At 40.2% G+C, this 20,964-nt stretch overlaps 2 protein-coding genes across 2 annotated transcripts in view; one reads left to right on the top strand and one right to left on the bottom strand.

Moving 5' to 3' along the window:
* DNAH12 (dynein axonemal heavy chain 12) overlaps nt 1-20,964 on the bottom strand; it is a 197,129-nt gene that overhangs the window by 55,362 nt on the left and 120,803 nt on the right. Inside the window, exons 46-55 of the mRNA XM_045290129.1 lie at nt 16,511-16,644; nt 14,627-14,789; nt 13,457-13,537; nt 12,956-13,132; nt 10,070-10,201; nt 9,165-9,254; nt 8,161-8,301; nt 6,433-6,674; nt 5,336-5,483; nt 4,880-5,025 (exon numbers count right to left, since the gene is read on the bottom strand). Coding sequence (XP_045146064.1) covers nt 4,880-5,025; nt 5,336-5,483; nt 6,433-6,674; nt 8,161-8,301; nt 9,165-9,254; nt 10,070-10,201; nt 12,956-13,132; nt 13,457-13,537; nt 14,627-14,789; nt 16,511-16,644 — 1,454 coding nt within the window. The remainder of the gene's footprint in view (nt 1-4,879; nt 5,026-5,335; nt 5,484-6,432; nt 6,675-8,160; nt 8,302-9,164; nt 9,255-10,069; nt 10,202-12,955; nt 13,133-13,456; nt 13,538-14,626; nt 14,790-16,510; nt 16,645-20,964) is intronic.
* On the top strand, nt 1,712-2,417 carry LOC101662230 (mitochondrial intermembrane space import and assembly protein 40-like). Its single transcript, XM_013004574.2, is given in 2 exon segments — nt 1,712-1,781; nt 1,784-2,417. Coding segments are annotated over 2 exon segments (423 nt in total). The 3' UTR covers nt 2,137-2,417.

Genomic DNA, 20,964 nt, shown 5'->3' with positions numbered 1-20,964 from the left:
ACAAAATACCAATTTATAAACTATCAAGGGCTCATGAGGGAGGGGGGAGCGGGGAGGGAGGGGAAAAATGAGGACCTAATGTCAGGGGTTTCAGTGGAGAGAAAATATTTTGAGAATGATGTACAAATGCGCTTTACACAATTGATGTGTGTGTGGATTGTGATAACAGTTGTATGAGCCCCTAATAAAATGTTTTAAAAAAAATGTGGCATCTGTTCATTTGTCTGCAAAAGTGACAATATTTGTAAATTAACACTCTCTAACCATTGTTCTTGATAACTCAATGGAGATTTTTGTGTAGAAATCTGATTTTCATTTAGTACAATCTTATGTATGGCTCAAAATCCAGATGCAATAAAAAGAAAGATTGAGAAATTTAACATACCAAAAAATCATATGGCAATAACACCATAAGCAAAATCAAAAGACAGCTGACACTTGGAACAGAGCACAGATTAAGGGCTAATATTCCTACCATATGAAAGACTTAAAAACTGAGAGGTATGGACCAAAATTTTTAAAGAAAAAAAATGAATAAAGAATTTATAAAAGAGATGAAATTTCTTTTAACTAAGAAAATATTTAAAGTCATCTATAGGTAGAGACTTATAAATTAAAATCACATTAAGATAGCATTTCTTACTTATCTGAGAGGCAAGGACTAAGACTAAGACAGCAAATTTTGTCTCAAAGCTTTGAGGGAACTGAAATACTTTTCATACATTGCTGTGAATGCAAACTGGCCTCGGCCTTTGGGAGGGGCATAGGGCAATATTTAACAAGCAGCAGATTTGCTGCAAAGGCCTCTTTAAATTGTTAAAAAGCAAAAATACCATTTTGAGGATAAAATGTGCTTGACCCAAAGCCATGGTATTTTCAATGTTCTCAAAAGCATGAAAAAGCTTATGGACAGTAAATAAGGAAGAATTGATGCACAGGAATTACAAAGTTGGCAAAGAACACTGAATATGCCATGGGCTGGCTGCCAGAGGATGACAGAAAAAACGGTCTTGGAAGTACAGCCACAGCCTCCTCAGAAGTGAGGACCACGGAACTCAGGCTCATGCATTCTGGCATGGTATCAGGGGAAGCAGTCTCTGGAGAAGGGCAGCATCCTTCAATGAAGCCAGTGAGGAAGAGGAAGACCCTCAACAAGATGGACTGACATAATGGCTACACCAATGAGCTCAAACGTGGCACTGATGATGGTGCCAGTCCAGGCACGTTTCATTCGGTTGTATTTAGAATGGCTGTGGGTCAGAACCAACCCAACAACAACCACAACTGCCACCAGCATGTACACCCGAACAAACACTCCTATTTCTAGGAACTGACCCTTAAGATATACATCCAGTAATACACCTATATATATTCACAAGGTATTTCATCGCAACATTGTTAGCAATCACAAGGCATTTGAAGCAAGCTAAATGAGAATGAGTAACCAACTATGATATAGTTCTACAATGATGCACTCTGTGTACACACTATATAAATAAACTGGGGACGAAGGGAAAGTCCTTTCCTTCAGAGAACACCACAGAATTACAATGATATGAAAGGAGTGCACAAGTTAGATAATCAGTATTTGGCAAACAGCTAGTAACTGTAATACTTGCTTTAGCAAACACCCAGTAAAAATTGCTCTAGGAGGGAGCCGCGGGCTGCTACCGCTGCTCTAGCTGCGTGATCCCAGTGCCAGGCTGCTGCCATGGCCTATTGGCGGCAAGAAGGTAGGCAGGACCAGATCATATTGTTGACAAAAGAAGACCATGAAACTCCAGCAGTGCAGAGCTGGTGGCTGATGACCCCAACGATCCGTGCAAGGAGCACGGATTGATACTGCCCAATGGAGACATTAACTGGAACTGCCCGTGCCTTGGAGGAATGGCCAGCGGCCCCTGTGGGGAGCAGTTCAAGTCCGCCTTCTCCTGCTTCCACTACAGCACGGAGGATGTCAAGGGGTCAGACTGTATAGACCAGTTCCGGGCCATGCAGGAGTGCATGCAGAAATACCCGGACCTCTATCCCCAGGATGATGACGATGCTGAGGAAGAGAAGGAGAAGCCGGAAGTGTTGGAGGAAGTCGCTCCCACTGAGGCTGCTGCAGCCCAAAAGGAGCAGGGCTCGAGTTAATGCAGGCCACAGTCCTGCATGTCCCCATCAAGATGGACCTGATAGAGATGCCTTCCAGTCACTCTCAGAACCCCTCCTTCCTCTGCTCCGTGCACTGTCCTGTACAACATAGCTTACTCTGTGAAGCCGTGGTCTTGGCCGCTTGACAGACACACTGCAAAAGCAAAACAAAAACAAAACGCGGGTGTCCTCCGGTAAACCTGTCGGCAAAGGTAGATTGTTTTCCCCTCTCAGGCTGCCCTGACTCTTCCCACTTTGAAATAATGCGCTGAGTAGTCTCAGTAAGCCAAAAAAAAAAAAAAATTGCTCCAGGAAAGACTCACCAATGGATGCTACAGCCATGCATAAATGTATAAAGAAAATGAAGGATTTACATACCATCAATGCCTCTCTCCACGTACTTCTTAATGACTAAAGAGTTAAAAGTAACATTACCAGGGAGAAACCCGGAAGATATCACCTTAACCAAGTGATCTAAGTTAGGCTCATCTGTAATAAAACAAATCAACATCATGTGCCTCTTACGATGACATGTGGAGGACACATTATTTCGGTGGTATTTTTGGTCATAAACACATACTTGAATTTCATTGTGAGAAACCATTACACAAACCCCAACTGAGGGTTTGCTATGAAGTAGCTGGCAGGACTTTAAAAGAGAACGATATAAGAATCATATCAGACTTAGAAAGACTGAGGAGACCTAATTGAACTGTAGAATCCTGCCCTGGATCCCATGACAAAAAAGGAAATGCTGGGAGCAAATGAAGGGGGAGGAAGAGAGAGTGGAGCACATCCTGGTCCACCAAGCCTTGATGAAGAGATTCCTGCTCAGAGCAGCCAATTCACAGAGAAGACCATATGGCCGGCCCACTATGAGACACAACATCCCTCACTGACCCATACCCCTACAGAGGACAACACTGGAGATAGAGTGGGAATTGCACCTGATCTGATCCCACCACACAGAGGCAAAACACTAAGGGCGTGGAACAGAGCAGCAAGGGGAACAGAGAAATGAGTCCCCAGGGAATACCAAAAATAGACTTTGGGGCCAGGGCTTAGTGCCCTATCAGACTTGACTAAAAACACTCCTAAAGGCCAACAAATAGTCCTCAAACTAACTACAAGCTTTTCTTTCTTGTTGTTATGTTTTGTTTTGTTGTCATTGGCTTATTGTTGTTGTTTTATTTTGTTGCTTGTTTTTGCTATGTCTTTTTTGTGTGCATGTTATTATCTCCACAGGTCTGTCTAAATAAGACAGGCTGGATGAACAATCTGGAGGAGAAAACAACGGGACTGACAGTTCCCAGGGGACATGGGAGAGGGGGAGGTGGGGGGAAAGGAAGTGGTGTTAACAAACCGAGGGACAAGGGAACAACAAGTGATCCAAATCGGTGCGTCCTAGAAGAGAGAGAGCGGGCAAAGGCTGCCTTATTCACTAATGGTTTCTCTTTCACCTTCTGAGGTGGCCAATCTTTTCTCTGAAATGCTCGTAATATAGGTTCTAGTGAGTAAGCAAAAGAGCAAACATTAGCTATATTCCTGGGTTTTCTGCCAGGGGGTACAGGGGCGATACTCAGCCTCGGTGGCCACTTAGATTGTTGCCAAGAAGAATGCTATCCATTGATGACCACCCTGGGTCCATTAGGCAAGAAGTGGACTCTTCATAAAGGGCCATAATACAGATGAAGATTCATCCTAATCTGCCAAGTCCATGGACTTGTCACTGTCACTTGGGTGAAAGTTTAAGGTCTGTAGCCCTTTAACTAGCCAGTCCAAAAATAACAAGTAGAGGGGGCAATTTTACTGGCATGTTTTCCGCCAGAAAATGACGAAGGCCTTTCCCTCAATTTACATATGACCCAGAAACCTCTAGTCTCCTTGAATTTCATTGAAGGCTTATAGATATCTTAAAGGCAATTTCTGAACCTTGATTTAAAAATCTGAATGGTTGGGGGAAAATGAGCAGCCGATATTAAGGGCTCAAGTAGAAGGCAAATATTTTGAGAATGATGATGGCAACAAATGTTCATATGTGCTTGACACAATGGATGTATGTATGGATTGTGATAGGAATTGCATGAGCCCCCAATAAAATTATTTTTTAAAAATCCGAATGGCTTTCAAATGAAGGGAAATATGTTCTAAAACAGAATTAGTAAAAATGTAAAGGCCTAATGCACTGGTTAATGGAACATTTTCCCTATTCTACCTGAGAATACATTCTTTTAAATAGATAAAATAAATTCATTTTCAAATTATACTAAATTTTACTAATTACTTAGAAGTGCAAGTTTAAGAAAGTTTATGCTCAAATAAAACATAGATCAAATAAACACTCAAAATATGATTACACAATCCTTATTGTATTAAAGCAATACTATCTATTTGTTTCACTCCAGCATAATTAAGAGCCAAGATAAGTTAGATTTCTTGGATTCAAATTCTTTACCATTTATTAACTCAGTGATCTTATTAAAATCAGATCAGTAAATCACTCTGTGCCTCCATTTTCTCATTGGTAAGATGGTTCTCATAAGAATACCTAACTCAAAGGAGTGTTTTGAGAATTTAAGCCAGTTAGAATACTATCTGAAGCATAATCAGTGCTCAGTGGTATTTAACAGTATATACATCAGTGGAAGTCACATAAAAAGATTTTTTTAAATGGATTCTTTCCCTTTTTTTTTCATGTTTGAGAGCTTTGAATAAAATAATAGAAAAATATTTTGCTTCTCACCAACGCCTGGAGTTACTAACAATCACTCCGTTATCTATGGAGAAGGTATCTGTTGGTAATCCCGCAATATTCCAAGCCCTAATTTTTACTGCATCACCCAGAGTTTTGCTCAATGAGAACTCCTCTGAACACGGAATCTTTTTCTCCTGTAAGAAATAAACAAAATTTTGATAATTACTTTATGCTTTTTGATTGAAATATTAAAAAATTAAAAGGTTAATTTCATTGCAGTTAGTAGGTGTTCCTTAATACCGGTAGCTCTAAGGAACCAGGGGGAAATGAATGAAAAGTTGGGCTCTAATAGTGTTTTCCTGATGAAATGATTAGCAAAAAAGACTCCATATTTTCAGAGTTTTCTTCCCTTCTCTCTTCTTCTTATCATCTTCCCCCCACCAAATATACCCACCTGTACTTTGAACATATATTTTAAAACCCTATTAAATATAAAACCACTACCTTACACAACAGGCTCCAACTTTGTGTACATGATTGTCGAAAGCCGGATGTGAAAGCGCCAAGGTAAGCTATTACGCCTGCAGATACTAAGATATCACCAGTCAAATTTTCATATATTGTCTGCAGGTCATCTGCAGCTTGAGACCATCTGGACCATAAACAAAAGGTCAATTAGACTCACAATGGAGGATGATGGAAGACAGTGATTGTAAGGGCAAGAGACCTCCGGTTCAAATTCTGTAACAGAATGCTGGGTATTTGAGTATATATAAAATGAGGAGGTTAGATCCCTTCCAGTTCTGAAATGATACAATACATATTTGATATGCAAATAACAACCCATCTTCCATAATGAGAATATTAGGCATTTCGTGCAGGACTTGGTCCTTTACAATAAACAAACACAAAACAAAGGCCAGCATTTTGTGTATTACTCCAGGATGATTTGGTCTAGTGGCCTTGCTATTTGTTTTAGTATTTGTTCTGAAGCTGTTACGTATAGAAACATTGGTTCCAGTTCACTACTAAAAGTTGTATTTAAGTTGTATAGAAGATGACAAACTGCTGCTAAGGTTGATACTTCCCCATTGATTGAAACTCTTATAATAAACTACATTCCAAAATCATCTAACCAGCACTACAAAACATCATGAAAGACACACATGCCTTGTCATGCTAGTCACGCAACAGGCAGAATTAACAGATGAGGTAGCTGGCTGATTAGTCTACATAAAGAGATGATTATAGTAAAGCTCATTGGCTTTGTTAGATAACGCCAGCTGTATGTTCTTTGGGGAAAAGTTTAACCAAGTAGTCATATAGCTGCTCAATCCCAAATATTTTAGTTTGAGAATTTGAATCCATACAGATATACTCACCACTTAGATTTTTAAAAAATGATTACTTGCCCTTTAAAAAAATTGGTAGAGTAATCTAAAAGTAAGGTACAAACATTATCCTTGACATTGATTGACATTCCTGTTTCAGAGGCCAGGCTAAGTGCCATTTAAAAATCAATACGTGTAATAAATATCCCCAAAGGTCACACATGCAAGACTGACATTCTTTAATCTTGTTAAAATTAAGAGAAATCTGACCTTGATTTTTCTCCACCAAGACCTCCAATTAGTTTTGAGGCCCTTTCAAGTTTCTTAGCACAAAGTTCCACCTGGTCTTCTAAACGAGCTTTTTCCTCAGTTTTCTCAGTAAATGTATTTTGTAGATTTTCCAAATGATATTCTACCGCTGCCAGTTCAGCTCTCTTCTGATTTAAAAGACTCATGGTCTCAGCTAAAGACCGCTGAGCTTCTGTTAAGCGTGCTTTCTTTGGAGCCACTACCTGTTCAGAAATAATACGTGTAGATTTAATGGGTCCCATGAAATTAATATCTATATAACTCCTTTATAGATACATGGATTAGGTATTCATTCCAGTAATACATTACACAAACTAAACATTTACCATAAATCCTATATCCATAGTTCTATGCACAAAAGAAGTAAAACACAAATATATTTCATAAAGTCTATGAATTATTCAGGGCTGGAGAACTGTCACCTATAAACTATAGAAATAGCTCAGGATAGTAGAATGTCACAAATAGCTTGAATATTGCCTCAAAAATAAAGAAATGTTGTTATTCAAATTTCAGACCACCTTTACCCCCCATAAAGAAAAAAACATGCAATGGGAATAACAGGTTTTGAAAATACATAAATGTGCCTTTCCCTCCATACCCATCTGTGTGAAATCCCAAAGAGGAAATGTGTGAACTAAATTGGTAGAAAGTGATAAACTCAACTTTCGACTGTTGACTTCCGAGGAGACCTTGCTGGACAACTCTTGTTAGCAGTAACGAGGTAGCTTACCAGAATCAAAGTGGCAGTGTGGAAGGTAGACTGGACAGGCAGAGGAAGCCCGAGTGCTTTGGCTTCCGTGCTGTGCAGAAGACATCCTGAAGATTCCACATGCTCTACGCCACATATAAAAATTAGCTGAGTTGAGACCCAGTGGGGAGACTACTGTGACGATGAGACTACTGTGGGGAGCGACAAGGTGTCCAATGTTTGGACAGCCCAAAATACACAGATTTTATTCCTTTAATGGGTTTATACTTGTCTAAACCTGGAAACAAATAATCAAAGCCCTTACCACTCTACAAGCACATGTGGAACCTCGCTTATTCATTCTCTCCTCTGACCTTGTTCTGGACCCACCTTTTTATTTGCATCTCCGGCTCCGTGGGTATAATTCTGCAAGCCACTCCAGGATGATATGTCTTTCTGATTCTTGCAAGTCGAATTTACAAATCACCATACTCTCAACCATTTAGTATTCGCCCGGGAATTTGGTGTCAGTGGGTGCTGACTGCATAAACAGTTCCCTACTGATGCGCACCATTACTTCAGGGGCTCTTCCCAAACTCTGCCCAGAACCTACTGAAATCTCACCTCTTGAGCCCCAGCCTCAGGCTATTGTGAATTTGCTTCTGTGCCCTTGATGTTTTGCATTTTTCTTTGTTTCTGCTCACCCCTTATCATTCCCTATACCCCCTTTGCCAAGGGCTTTATGAGTCAGCTTGGCCAATTCCAATGAGCATCGCTGCTCCCACAGCACTATTACCCACACAGCCCCCACTTGGTTATGTCACACACAGTACTCTCTTCACCTAGTAGGTACTCAATCAGCACCTGCTGACTATGCTGCCTCAGGACAAGTCTTTCTGGAACCACTTTTAAAAACTGCTTACCCAGTAAATCTACGCATAGATTTTCATTTCTGGGAAGTTTTTGGTAGAAAATGAATATATTAATCTTCAAAATACCTTTGCAACTCTATCATACACTTCCATAGCCATGATCCACTTGCACAGACCCTCGGCTGCAGAAGAAGCTTTTGCAATCTTAGGAGGGTCAAATTCAGGGTTTGTTAAGTATTCACTCCGGATCTTCTGCATAACACTCACCTACGCAACACAAGTTAAGATTTTAACAATTTCAACATGTATCAGGTAATTTATAAGGTGAAAATTAATCATTCATAATAAAATAGTTAAAAATAATGTTGCCCTTAAAAATGAAGGCCAATACCATGTTTATAATAATTTTATAATAAAATAAAAATGGTAACAGAAACACAAGTCATATTATAAGCAAAATATGTAAACTTATTATAGATATTAAGGTTAGATGTCACTTCAAAAAAACAACTAAAAGACTGTGGGTCAGGAGAGTGAATAGAAACAAGGGAAGAGAAAAATAAAGCATTAATAAAATTTTTAAATGATAGAACAATACACTAGACTTTAATTTTACATACATTAATATGTCACATTTCTTAATAAATGATTTATTACAAAAAGACACTTGTCAATACACTAAGACAATGGTAGTCAAGTGAACAATACACTAAAAAGTAATTCATTAAATAGGTAGGAACTCTGGTGGCATAGTGGTTACACCTTGGGCTATTAACCACCAGGTCAACAATTTGAAACCACTACCTGCTCTGAGGCAAAGGATGGAGCGTTCTACTCCTACAGTCTTGGAAACCACAGGGGCAGTTCTACCCTGCCCTGCCGTGAGTTACTATCTACTCGATGGCAATGAGTGGGAATGCCCTGAAAAGCAGTGGTTTTATACATTATGAAAATCAATTCATAATATAGTCACTAAACAGTATATCACTTTACATATTACCTATTCCTAAAATGAACTGTCCTCTTAGGTTTTAGGTATTATTGCCTAATGTTAAAGATCTTAAATATCTAGGCAACTTTTTTCCCCCCAACTTTTCTTAATAAGGAAAAAAATCCAATAAAACACTCACTGGAATGTTGTCCTTGTCATATTCTCTCAAATCTCTTAAGAAATTCATATCTCCTAGAACCTTTTTGCTAGGTCCCCAGTAGTCTAAGACCTACAAATGAAATACACGGAAATATATTTAGTGTGAAATTAAGTATGTTCAATATAAATTTTTCCTTGAAGCTTAAGATATTTATGCAGAAAAGATATTCATATATTTTCAAAGTATCAAGATATATCTCCTTAGAAATAAAGAGCCCTCCACAACATGTTAAATACTTCAAGTATTAACATAACAATCAAAATTGGATTTATTAATGAAAACACTGAAAGAAAACTGCGATAGTTAAGAACAGCTAACATCTATTGTGAGCTTTTTGTTTTTTTTTTTGAGCTTTTTGTTTCTGAGGCTTTACATGTCAGAGTTTTATATGTATTTACTAATCTAGTCTTAATAGCAACCTCGTAAGGTAGGTACTATAATTATTTTCTTACAACAGAAATTTGGAGAGGCTAAACACCTTGCCCAAAACAGTGACCTGGGATCAGGATTTTGAAATACAACTTTACCATACTACTGAAATCAGTAATACTTGTTGCATGGTCAGAAACCACGCCTATCTGTTATGTATCACAGTCTCAAAAACCATAGCTGTAAAAGCATGAAATCTGTTTATGCAATCCTAGTGATGGGCTGAAGGAGGAAGTGATGGATGCAGTTGGGACCACATTGTTCTGATGCTATCCTACGTTGGATTTACTCTGAAAGGTTCGTGGGGAGAGAGTGTCTTCCATAGTTTACATTGAGCCCATTTAATCTGGAAGACAATGTTTGCCACCAGGATGAATGTTAACATTTAATAATAGTTGCTGCTAATATGTTCTGTACACTCGTTAATATGATTTAAATCTGCACCCAATTATTACCTTTCCTCCAGTTCCCGATGGATCTGAAATTTTTTCTGGTTTTATGTCTTTCATGACGCAAATAGCAGCCATCACAAGCTTAACACCAGACGGAGGGTTCTTCATCGATTTCACAATAGTAATATCGGCTGGCTACACAGAAAAAGAGCAGGCCACTTCAGAACAGTTTATTGTTTTAATAATGGAAGTTCTCAGAGTAATATTAAGGCATAATAAAAGCGTCTTTTAAAATTTGAAGTTGTAATCAGTTTTTTGATTTGCATGTTTGGGGAAGAATGACCAAGAGAATTTAGCATAGATTAAAACCATGGATCCACAACATTGTGGGGCTCTCAGATGCTTAAGAAGAGTACTGGGGGGTGGGGGGCAGTAGGTAGGTCGGTGTCTTGAAACCACTCACAGCTCTACAGGACAAAGATGTGGCAGTCTGCTTCCATAAAGATTCATAGCCCTAACAACCCTATGAAGCAGTTCTACTCTGTCCTGCAGGGTCACTATGAATCAGAATCAACTCAAAGGCAGAGGGTTTGGTTTGGTTTGAATCCTTTTGATGATGAAAGCTTTAAACTCTCCAGAAAAAGAACAAATTTTTTTCAACGTATACACAATATCTGCATGTAATCCCATACCAAACCACATACCATGCACAGAATGCAGGCTAAACACCCTTCATTTAGACAAAGAATTAATTATATGTTTACTTATAGAAAATATTAGTTTTACTCCAGAAACAAGGAGTAAGTTCCAAGTACAAACATGTTTTCTAGAAATGTATATATTATTATGATAGACACTATGGATTCTTATCTCACTCACTTCCAAATTCTCCTGATATTCCTTCCAAGGGTGCAAATGCTGGAAAACTACTACCTGTATATTTTAGTTTCCCATGAGGCTAGAGTTGGGGATGAGAACTGGTTTCTCCCATCAGGTCACTTGAGTTAGTAGAAGTCAGACTGACTAAATGGAGAGAGCAGTAGGGCTTGAGTCTGTCTGGATTCTAGCAGAGGAGCTCTGGTTGTAGACCAGCAGCCCTGCAGGACGGTTCTACAGGCTTCAGTGTGAAAGGGGCCCTCCTCTGGCAGGCAGGCCGTTTCCACAGCATAGCTTTGGAAGTCATTCCTGGCAGCTTAACCTATGATCTAATTCTTCATTCCATCCCGCGGTTCTGTAATCCACTTGTACAATTCCCTGAAGAATTCTTGTCTGCTTTTAATAAATAGAATAGATTCTCTTCTCTGCAACTGAACTCTAAAGTCATTTAGAACAACATTTGGAAAGTCTTCTTAAAATCAAACAATAGTTCAATTAATAAAAGAAGGTCTGCACTGAGCATTGTGCTCTTTTAAAGATCTAGATACATGAGGTCCAATTGGCAGCAGCAGCTTGAAAGGTTATGTAGGCAGGTTAGGGGCAGAGTGTATATTCATGGGAGAAGAACAACTAGAAAAAAGAGAATGAGGGTGGTGGTGTAACCTGAAGAAAGTAGTCAATGTCATTGAACTTTTCAAGTAGGGATTGTTGAATTGATACCTTTTGCTGTGTCTATATTCAACAAGGACAAAAATAAAATAAACACTTTAAAAACGATCCACACACTCTATTTTAAAAGTCTTCACAAGACAAGGACCTCTACTATGTCCACCGTGGCTATTTGGGGAAGGCGTTGCTTCTTCTTTATCCCTTTCTGTATATTATGAATATCTTACCAAAAATCTGAAGCACTTATCATTTTTAAGTTTAAATCTAGCAAAATAAAACATAGAGTTTGGTTCCCGGAAGGAAACGGGTATCTAGTGTTCATGGCTTAAATTGGCTTTGAGGGCACCTAGGCCCCTGTGAGTATCAGCGGAGGGCTGCAGCGAGTCCACGGCCCAGGACGTGAAACGGTTACTTGAACTAACACTCAGAGGCCCCCATGATGGTCTGTCAAAACTCTCACACTGAGTGGCTGCTGCAAGAAACCTTTAGGGCAATAGTTCTCAACCTTCCTAATGCCGCGACCCTTTCATATAGCTCCTCCTGTTGGGGTGACCCCCAACCATAAAATTATTTTTCGTTGCTACTTCATATCTGTAATTTTGTTACTGTTATGAATTGGGCGACCCCTGTGAAAAGGTCGTTCAATCCCCAAAGGGGTCGTGAGCCACAGGTTGAGAACTGCTGCTTTAGTTTAAGAAAGACAAAGGGTAGTATGTGGCTTTTAGAGGTGCCAAAGAGCATGAAAGAAAAGAATAAGCTTGGATTTTTAATTGCTGGTTCAGTGCACAGCAAGAGCATTAGCAAGTTTCTTTACATGGCCGGAAGTAATCTCATCCCTTATAATCACAGGGCTGATCTAACTACACATTCGATAGTTTGACGCTGCAAGATTCTGGATTAGAGACAAAGGCAAAGAAGGGGGATCCAATATCCCAAACAGCATACTATATGAGCCTCCCAGTCAACAGAAGCTCTATTTGCTGCGGCTGGTCCAGTCTTTCCCGAAGACGCCGTAAAAGATTCACATACAGCACAGTATTGTGTTGACAGGTGCGACTGACGGCTGCGCTGGAAACAACTAGAATCCCCCTGTGCATACACGCCAACGAGGCTGGCCAAGGCCATGCTTCCTAGTCGTGTACGTACAGAACTACTTCGGTCTCCGAGACCCTTTACCCACTAGAAGATACTGGAAAACAATCACACGTGTGATATGAAAAGCAAAAGTATAAAAATAACTATGTGAAGGAAGAAATTGTTAAAAGAGACAAGTTGCATGTAGCTGGTAAAGAAGCCAAACAAATAATGTAAAACCACCCACTGAAATAGAACCACACCTAATTAACCCAGTAGCTGCATACTGTTTTGTTTACGAAACACAGGGCAGATCATTCAAAGGCGTGCCTTCAGCGTGTCCAGCGCAGACAGAGCTGCTTCCAAGGCTGGAATGGCCTCCGCGAGGTCACTCTCACACTCGTTCTTCAGAGCCTGGGCCTCCTCAGCCTTCCCACTGGCTATTTCCTCATCAAACTTCACAAACTTCCTTTTCGCTTCTACCTGGGCAGACTCTATCTCGATGATCTGAAGGAAAGAAAGACAAAGCAGTCCCGCAGACATCCTATTGCTTGTCCCTCACAGAGACACAGCGAATACTTGAACATCGGTGGAACGGTCCAAGGACTCAGGATAGGATGAGACCAAAGGCAAATACAGGTGACCTCATTTGGCAGTGGACTGTCCACCTTCCCTTAAAAATGACAGAACCCACAAGGGACTCAGGAAGATAGCCACTCAGTAGAGATGGGAAAGGCCTTAAAATGTAAACTGAGGTTTACTTGCAAGGCTAATGTAATACATTTCTATTGTCTTTTGACATTGAAAATAAAAAAGTCGCGGATACGCTACCTGCATCATATGCGCATTCTCAACTTTAGCTTCCTCCAATTTGGGCTGTAATTGAACAAGCTCCATTTTCATCTCGCCAACCTAAAGAGAGTTTGTTGTAAGTTCTCAGAGCTACAGTAGTAGCTTTGGGAGCAAAACACAAACTAGAAACTTACATGTACTATAAAGTGTCAGGCAAGAAAATCATAACTTTTCCTAATAGTTCTTTGCATAATAAACAATGCAGATAGAAAAAAGTGGCAGCACATAATATGCCTATTATACTCTATTCATAGAAAGACAGCACAACTCAAAACTCACTTCTAGCAAGTTGATTCTGAGTCATGGAGACATTGCAGGGCAGAGTAGAACTGCCCCGCAGTGTGTTTCCAAGATGGCAAACCTTTATGGGAGTAGAAAGTCTCACCTTTCTCCCTCAGAGCTGTTGATGATTTTGAACTGCTGACTTTGTGGTTAACAGCTCAATGTGTAACCCACTACACCGATACAAATGCACATAAAGATAAACTATGTGAAGATGAGCTGTCCAGACATCTCTTATTTGTTATCAGCATTAAAAAAAACAAATCTTACATTTAAACATTTACAGTAACGTCAACCCAGACTTGTTACATTCTCCTAAATGTCAAAATATTAATTAAAAATCAAACAGGTGTATTAGAAGATGAGACATCTGGGCCACATTTGACTTTTCTAAAACCCACTTTCCTCGCCTGTGAATGGTGATGTATAGAAGTGTCTTTCTCCCCCTAATAAAATGATTAAAAAAAAAAAGTGAGGAGCTGATACCAAGGGCTAAAGTAGAAAGCAAATGTTTTGAGAATGATGAGGGCAACAAATGTGCAAATGTGCTAGACACAATGGATGTATGCATGGATTGTGATAAAAGTTGTAAGTGTCCCAAATAAAATGATTTAAAAAAAAAGAAAATGACAATTTGTGCCTGCCTTTAGATCTTAAAATATTTGAGAATAGTTCAAAGATTTAAAAAAAAAAAAAAGAGTGTCTTCCTCACGGGGTTTGTATGAGGGAGAACTGAAGGAATGCATGTCGAATACATAGCACAAGTCCCTGGCACACAATATAATCTCAGTAAACCACAGCTGTTGTCATCACACTTCTGAGCTTTCCTATTAAGTGCTGCGATTTTGAACAGCTAATCAAACTTACTTGAGACTCAGCAAAGGCTAATTTGTCGAGTCCATTTGTATACTGTTGTTTTGCATTCATAACAGCTTGTCGCTTTGAAGTCAAAAGTTGTCGAAAGGACGCAATCAGTTCAAGATAAGAGGTAGCAGTTACATAGTTGTGTCGCCCTAACTCTTGCAAAAACCTAAGAGAGGCGGACAACAGTGAGTTTCACCAGTGAGGTAAACCCAAGATAGCATTAATATCAAACATTTAAGAATAAAAATTCATTTTCATTAGAAGCTACTGAGAATGACATGTACAAAACTCTAGAAATCAACCCATAACCATGGGTTGATTTTTTGTAGAAAAAGAAAAAAATCAAATCACAATGATCTTGTATTTAAAAAGCAAAGGTATCTATCAAAGGTGAATTACAGCAAGAAATACAGATACCTTTTTACATGTTTTTATATGTGAGGAGGATAAAACCTGTAAGGGGCCCTACCTCCTATGGAAGCCAGGAGAAGGGAATGGCATCAAGGCCATCATGATCACACCAAAGTGCATCTTATGTTGGCCCGACGGAACGTGACAAGCACAAGACAACTACAGACGCATAGACAGCAATGGAGGTCATGATGTTTCACAACCAGGATGCAGGCTAGAGCCCACCACTGTCCGAGTCAAATGTGCAGGTTTGACCCCATAGAACAGAGTAGAACTGCCCCTGGGGGTTTCTAAGACTGTAACTCTTTACAGAAGTAGAAAGCTTCATCTTTCTCCCTCGGAGCAGCTGGTGGCTTTGTACTGCTGACCTTGAGGTTAGCAGTCCAACACACAGCCATGATAACAGAAGGGCTCCTTACACAAAATATCACAAGCCCTTTGACTTCACGGTGTTTTTTTTTAACTTCACGTTTTTTAAGTGAGGATTTCAGGGATGAATGGAAATATAACAGACACTTTGGAGTATCCTTCTCTGAGAACTGCCAGCCAGTATCCTGGTAGCAATGTTTGGCTCATGAAACTAACTGCCTGATAGATCAGGGTGGGCAATAGACACAAGAAGACACCCATGTTCTTTTCCAGAAATTCAGGATAGAAGCTTAAAAACAATCAACTAAGTTCTACCCGTAGCCGGAGCTATTGACATAGGCATATGCTACAGAACATCCAGGACCGCCACATGCAATGGGAAACCGAAAAGTTCATCTTCGAAGAGAGAGAAGGAAGAAATGCCCAGAGAGAAGCAAGATGAAAAACAAAGAAACAGCATTTGTGGGTTTCTGGTTGGCTTTGTAAGTCACTTCGGAAATCAGGCTGTATTCGCTGTTACGCTTTCCTAGTCACCCCTGACTCCTGGTGACCCCACGGGTGCCAGAGGCTAACCACTCTGCTGTGTTTTCATGATTGTAATCTATGTAGAAGCACGGTGTCAGACCTTTCTTCTGATGCGCTGCTAGTAGGTTCAAAACTTTACGTTAGCCCAAACCAAACTCGCTGCCATCAAGTCGACGCAGACAGGGTAGACTGCCCTGTGAGCTTCTGAGACTGATACTCTTTACAGGAGTAGAGAGTCCAGTCTTCCTCCCGAGGAGCAGCTGGTGGTTTCAAACTGCCGACCTTGCAGCTGGCAACCAACATGTAACCACTGCGCTACCGGCAGTCAAGCTAAATGAAATGATTTGTGCTGCGTGGGGATCTATCTTTAGAATAAACTCCATTTGTTCAAATGTGTTCAAGTAGCTTTCAATTACTTGCAAGCTGAGGGTCTTAACTAATTACATGCCTGGAAATACTTTGAAGGCAGAGATATTGTACCATTACAATTTTAGATTAAAATTTCATATTAGAATTTTGAAACACCCCCCAATGTTTTAAAACGGGAAGTATAGTTGTCATTGAAAATGTCTGAATATTAACCTTTCTGAAAGATCCATGATGGAGGTGTGAAAGTATTTACAGATGGAAACTACTTCTTGCCGTTCAACCTCAGTGAGCTCCAGGGTTTCTAAGAATTTCACAGCTACAAGTTCAAGAGCATCTTCAGGCCATGGCTAAAAACAACAGCAGTAGAACAAAAATTATTAGGAAGTTTAAGTAAGACAATACTATTTTCCCTGTTAATGGAAGTAGGGGGCAGAGGTCACAAGTATATCAATGGAAGACAACATTTTAGCAGATAAAATTAAAAAGACAATATATAACATAAAAAGCTATGATACTGCACCTATCAAAGGTCTGTTTCACTGTTTTGTCAACTTTCACTTGACCATTTAATACGCATGCCAACTTTATCGTGGCAGCAGCAGAGACTGCCTACTCAATATCAACTAGCCTCTTAGGATTCCGTATTTTTTTCTAGAGAGCAACATGGCCAACTAACAGACCACATTTGCCTGCACTTTTCTGCAATGTGAACTGTCTGATGATGTCTAAGCAGATGCTGGGTGGGGACTTCAAAGATGGCTCTTTAAGAGGTTTACAGAGAACTGGCACGTGTCTTTTTTATTTGCCCTATTCTCCTTGCCTGGCACACAGATGTGAAAGCAGAATCCCAGTTCCACTTTGGATGATAAGGCAATTTTGAGAATGGAAATCACATGCTGAGGAAGCTAAAAATAGATCGAATCTGGAATTCTGATGACTCTGTTAAGCCCCAAGCTCCCGGTCTTTTTTTTTTTTTTTCCCTTTTTTTGTCTACATGAGAGTTAAAACAAAAAACCCTGTGTGTTTACTTCAGGCTTCAGTTGCTAGGAGCCCAAGTCAGCAGTTCTTAACTTTATAATGCCCCGACGTACTGTATGATTGATTCACTTCCTGCCAATCGGCTGCTGCTTCAGTCGTCGCTATTTGAGTGAAAGACTTCTTTGCTTTTCCTGAAATATGTTCAGTGCATTCCTGTGTCACAGCCTTTGAACTTGCTCTTCTCTCTAACTAGAACCTTCTTCTCCCAGACCTCCCTCCATGTGGAAAACGTCCTCATTTCCTTCAGACCAGTCATGTGTTCAACCGCCACTTCACAGACAAGTGTTCTGAGGTGTGGCTACTTGCATCCATGAACAACTGCCTCCTTTGCTACCCTGACTGAATGTTTCCATCAAGGGTTCTCCAGAAGAAGCCTCATCAATTGGGGGAAACTGAAGAAAACTTTAGATTCACAAGGAATTCAGATTTTCTGAATCCAACAAGGCTGGCAGAAACCCTGAAACTATTGCCCTGAGATAATCTGTTTCTCTCTCCACCCCAGGGTTAGATACAATAATAGTTCAAAACAAAACAAAAGTTATTATAGGTGAGATAATGAAATTTCTTAACACTTAGTTTTAATACATTACACTAATTTTCTAAAACAAAGGAATCAGTATTTATAGTAGATGGCATGTTCATGTGAAATACATATATGTTACATGTCTGTAGGAAACATCATATATGTCAACAGTATTACTGGAGTACATATATGTAATCATGCCCCCCAAAGATATATAAGCCTTGGTTAGCAATAAAAGTCGCTCTCTGGTTCTCCCTCGCCCTGTACCACCAAGAGGAGCTGTGGAAAAAGAACCCCGGAGACTCTGGGTTAAAAGAATCTTCGGAGAAGAAAATGAAAGTCTTTCTGAGAAAGAGGAACCCTATGAAATACCAGAGAAATGTTGTGCAGCCTGTATGTCTGAATGGGGAACCTCACTCAACAGGAGCCTGGAGTGGAGTGTGTTCTCTAAAACCGAGATCCCTGCACAGTGGATCCAGATGACAGCAGAACCAGGAGCCAGGTCACGGAACAGAGTGATTGGCTTCATAACTCGTGGAGCAAGTGCTTTTTTGGAGGAGGCTGGCTTTTGGAGTGGGGTACCTCTGGCCACTTAATTGGGGAAGTTGGACTTGCTGACCCATGGAAGTGCAGATGTGTGCCTTTGGACTGAACTGAGGCTTATTGGACTGGAGCCCCTCTGGGCACTAAATTACAGGAGCTGGGTTTCCTGATTCATGGAGTTAAATGGAATGACACCAACCATTCCTCCCATAGCATTCCATTCTCTCTCTTTTAGGGTCTTTTTATCTATGCTATCAAATTCTGCACTTTAAATGTTTCTTCAAGAACTTTTAATAACTTCATTGATACATAAAACAAAAAGAAGTCTAGAAGCATGAGGGTGCTATTAATGACTACAAGAAGGAAGGAAAGGGTCTACGATTGGTTGTAGGGATGACTGCGCAAGTCTTTGATGTGTTTAAACCACTGAATTGTATGATGTGTGAATTTTATGACATTAAAACTGACATAAAAAGGAGCAGAGTCTTTCCAAGGATGCTTAATTTAGAAGCTTAACCATATCTGAAGATTCAGGTTATTTCCATATTTTCCTCTCTAATTCTCAGCACACAGTATTTGACCCTTGGGCTTGTCTTATCATGATGATACAAGACTGAGCATCACATCCTCAAACAACCAGATTGATGACAGGAAGGGCCCTTTTATTTCACTACCATGTGACTCTTGTTAAAGTGAAGCAAGTTTTCCCCAAATCTTCCCAGAAGACTTTGCCTCAGGAGTTATAGTCAAGGAATGAGCCATGCTCATGTGTAAATCAATCATTAGCAAGAGAAATAAAAGTATCATCATTAACATATTCCAATTATGAATCAACTCTTCTGGCACATGGCTCAAAATCTGATTTTCCAAATAAAAACAGAATTCTTGCAACAATGATGGAGGCCAAAGAGAATGGCCATCATAAGTGAGCACTGTAAGACATGATATGCCCTGAAGGGAAGGTTTACTGTTTTGTTTTTTTCTTTCAGAGAGAGTGAGACAGTGAGTCAGTGAGTGAGAGTAAGACAGTAAGTGAGGCAGTGAGAGAGTGAGGCAGTGAGAGTGAGGCAGTGAGTGAGACAGTGAGAAAGTGAAACAGTGTATGAGTGAGGCAGTGCGTGTGTGAGTCAATGAGTGAGTGAGGCAGTGAGCAAGTGAAGCAGTGAGTGAGAGTAAGACAGTGAGTGAGTGAGGCAGTGAGAGAGTGAGACAGTGAGTGAGTGAGAAAGTGAGTCAGTGAGGCAGTGAGTGAGTGAGACAGTGAGTGAGAAGTGAGCGAGTGAGTCAGAGAGAGTGAGACAATGAGTGACTGAGACAGTGAGTGAGAGTGAGACAGTGAGTGAGTGAGAAAGTGAGTCAGTGAGTGAGTGAGTCAGTGAGTGAGTGAGTCAGTGAGGCAGTGAGAGAGTGAGACAGTGAGTGAGAAGTGAGCGAGTGAGTCAGAGAGAGTGAGACAGTGAGTGAGAGTGAGTCAGTGAGTGAGACAATGAGTGACTGAGACAGTGAGTGAGAGTGAGACAGGCAGTGAGAGTGTGAGACAATGAGTGAGGGAGGGAAGGAGGGAGGGAGGCAGTGAGCAAGTGAGACAGTCAGTGAGTGAGTCAATGAGTGAGTAAGGGAGTGAGTGAGTGAGACAGTGAGTGAGTGAGACAGTGAGTGAGCGAGACAGTGAGTGAGTGAGGCAGTGGGAGAGTGAGGCAGGGAGACATTGAATGAGCGAGTGAGACAGTGAGTCAGTGAGACAGTGAGTCAGGTTTACTGTTTAACCAGCTGATGTAAGTCAACATTCCAAATTGCTGCTGGTAGGTGCTCTTGAGTTGACTTTGACTCAAGCAACCCTATGAACATCAGACTGAAACAGTGCCTGGCCCTGTGCTAGCTACATAATTATGATATGTGAGCCCACTGTTGCAGCCACTGCGTCACTCCATCTTGCTAAGGGCCTTCTTCTTTTTCACTGACCAAGCATGAGATCCTTCTCCAAAAACGCATTTTGTTTATCCATTCACCTGCTGATGACTATGTGGGTTGTACCCACCTTTTGCCTACTGTGAATAGTGCTACAGTAAGCAATAATGGACAAGTCGCTTCTTTCAAGTGATTTGCTGATAGTTATCTTTTTATTTTTTTAAGAAACAGCCACAGGTTTTCCATAGCAGTTGTATCATTTTTCATTCCCACCAGCAATGGATAAGGGTTGCAATTTCCCCACATCCTTGGCAACATTTGTTACTTTGTTTGCTTGTTTTATCTTACCCATCCTAGAGCTACTATGAGTCAGAGTTGACTGGATGCCAGTGAGTGGGATTGTAATGGTATCCCACTGTGATTTTGATTCGTATCTTTTTTGATGGCTAATGACACTGAGCATCTTCTTCATGTATATGGTATCCTTTGAATGCCCTTTGGTGAAATATCTATTCAAGTCCTTTGCCCCTTTTATGTTACATTATTATTATTATTTTAAATCAATTTATTGGGGCTCATACAATACATAGATCAATTGTGTAAAGCACATCTATACATTTGTTGCCCTCATTATTCCCAAAATTCGCTTTCCTCT

Source organism: Echinops telfairi, unplaced genomic scaffold, assembly GCF_000313985.2.
Source record: "Echinops telfairi isolate 266 unplaced genomic scaffold, ASM31398v2 ScPeMD7_31;HRSCAF=116, whole genome shotgun sequence".
Classification (NCBI taxonomy): domain Eukaryota; kingdom Metazoa; phylum Chordata; class Mammalia; order Afrosoricida; family Tenrecidae; genus Echinops; species Echinops telfairi.
Note: the sequence above shows the minus strand (reverse complement) of the source record. Positions and strands in the feature narration are given on the sequence as shown.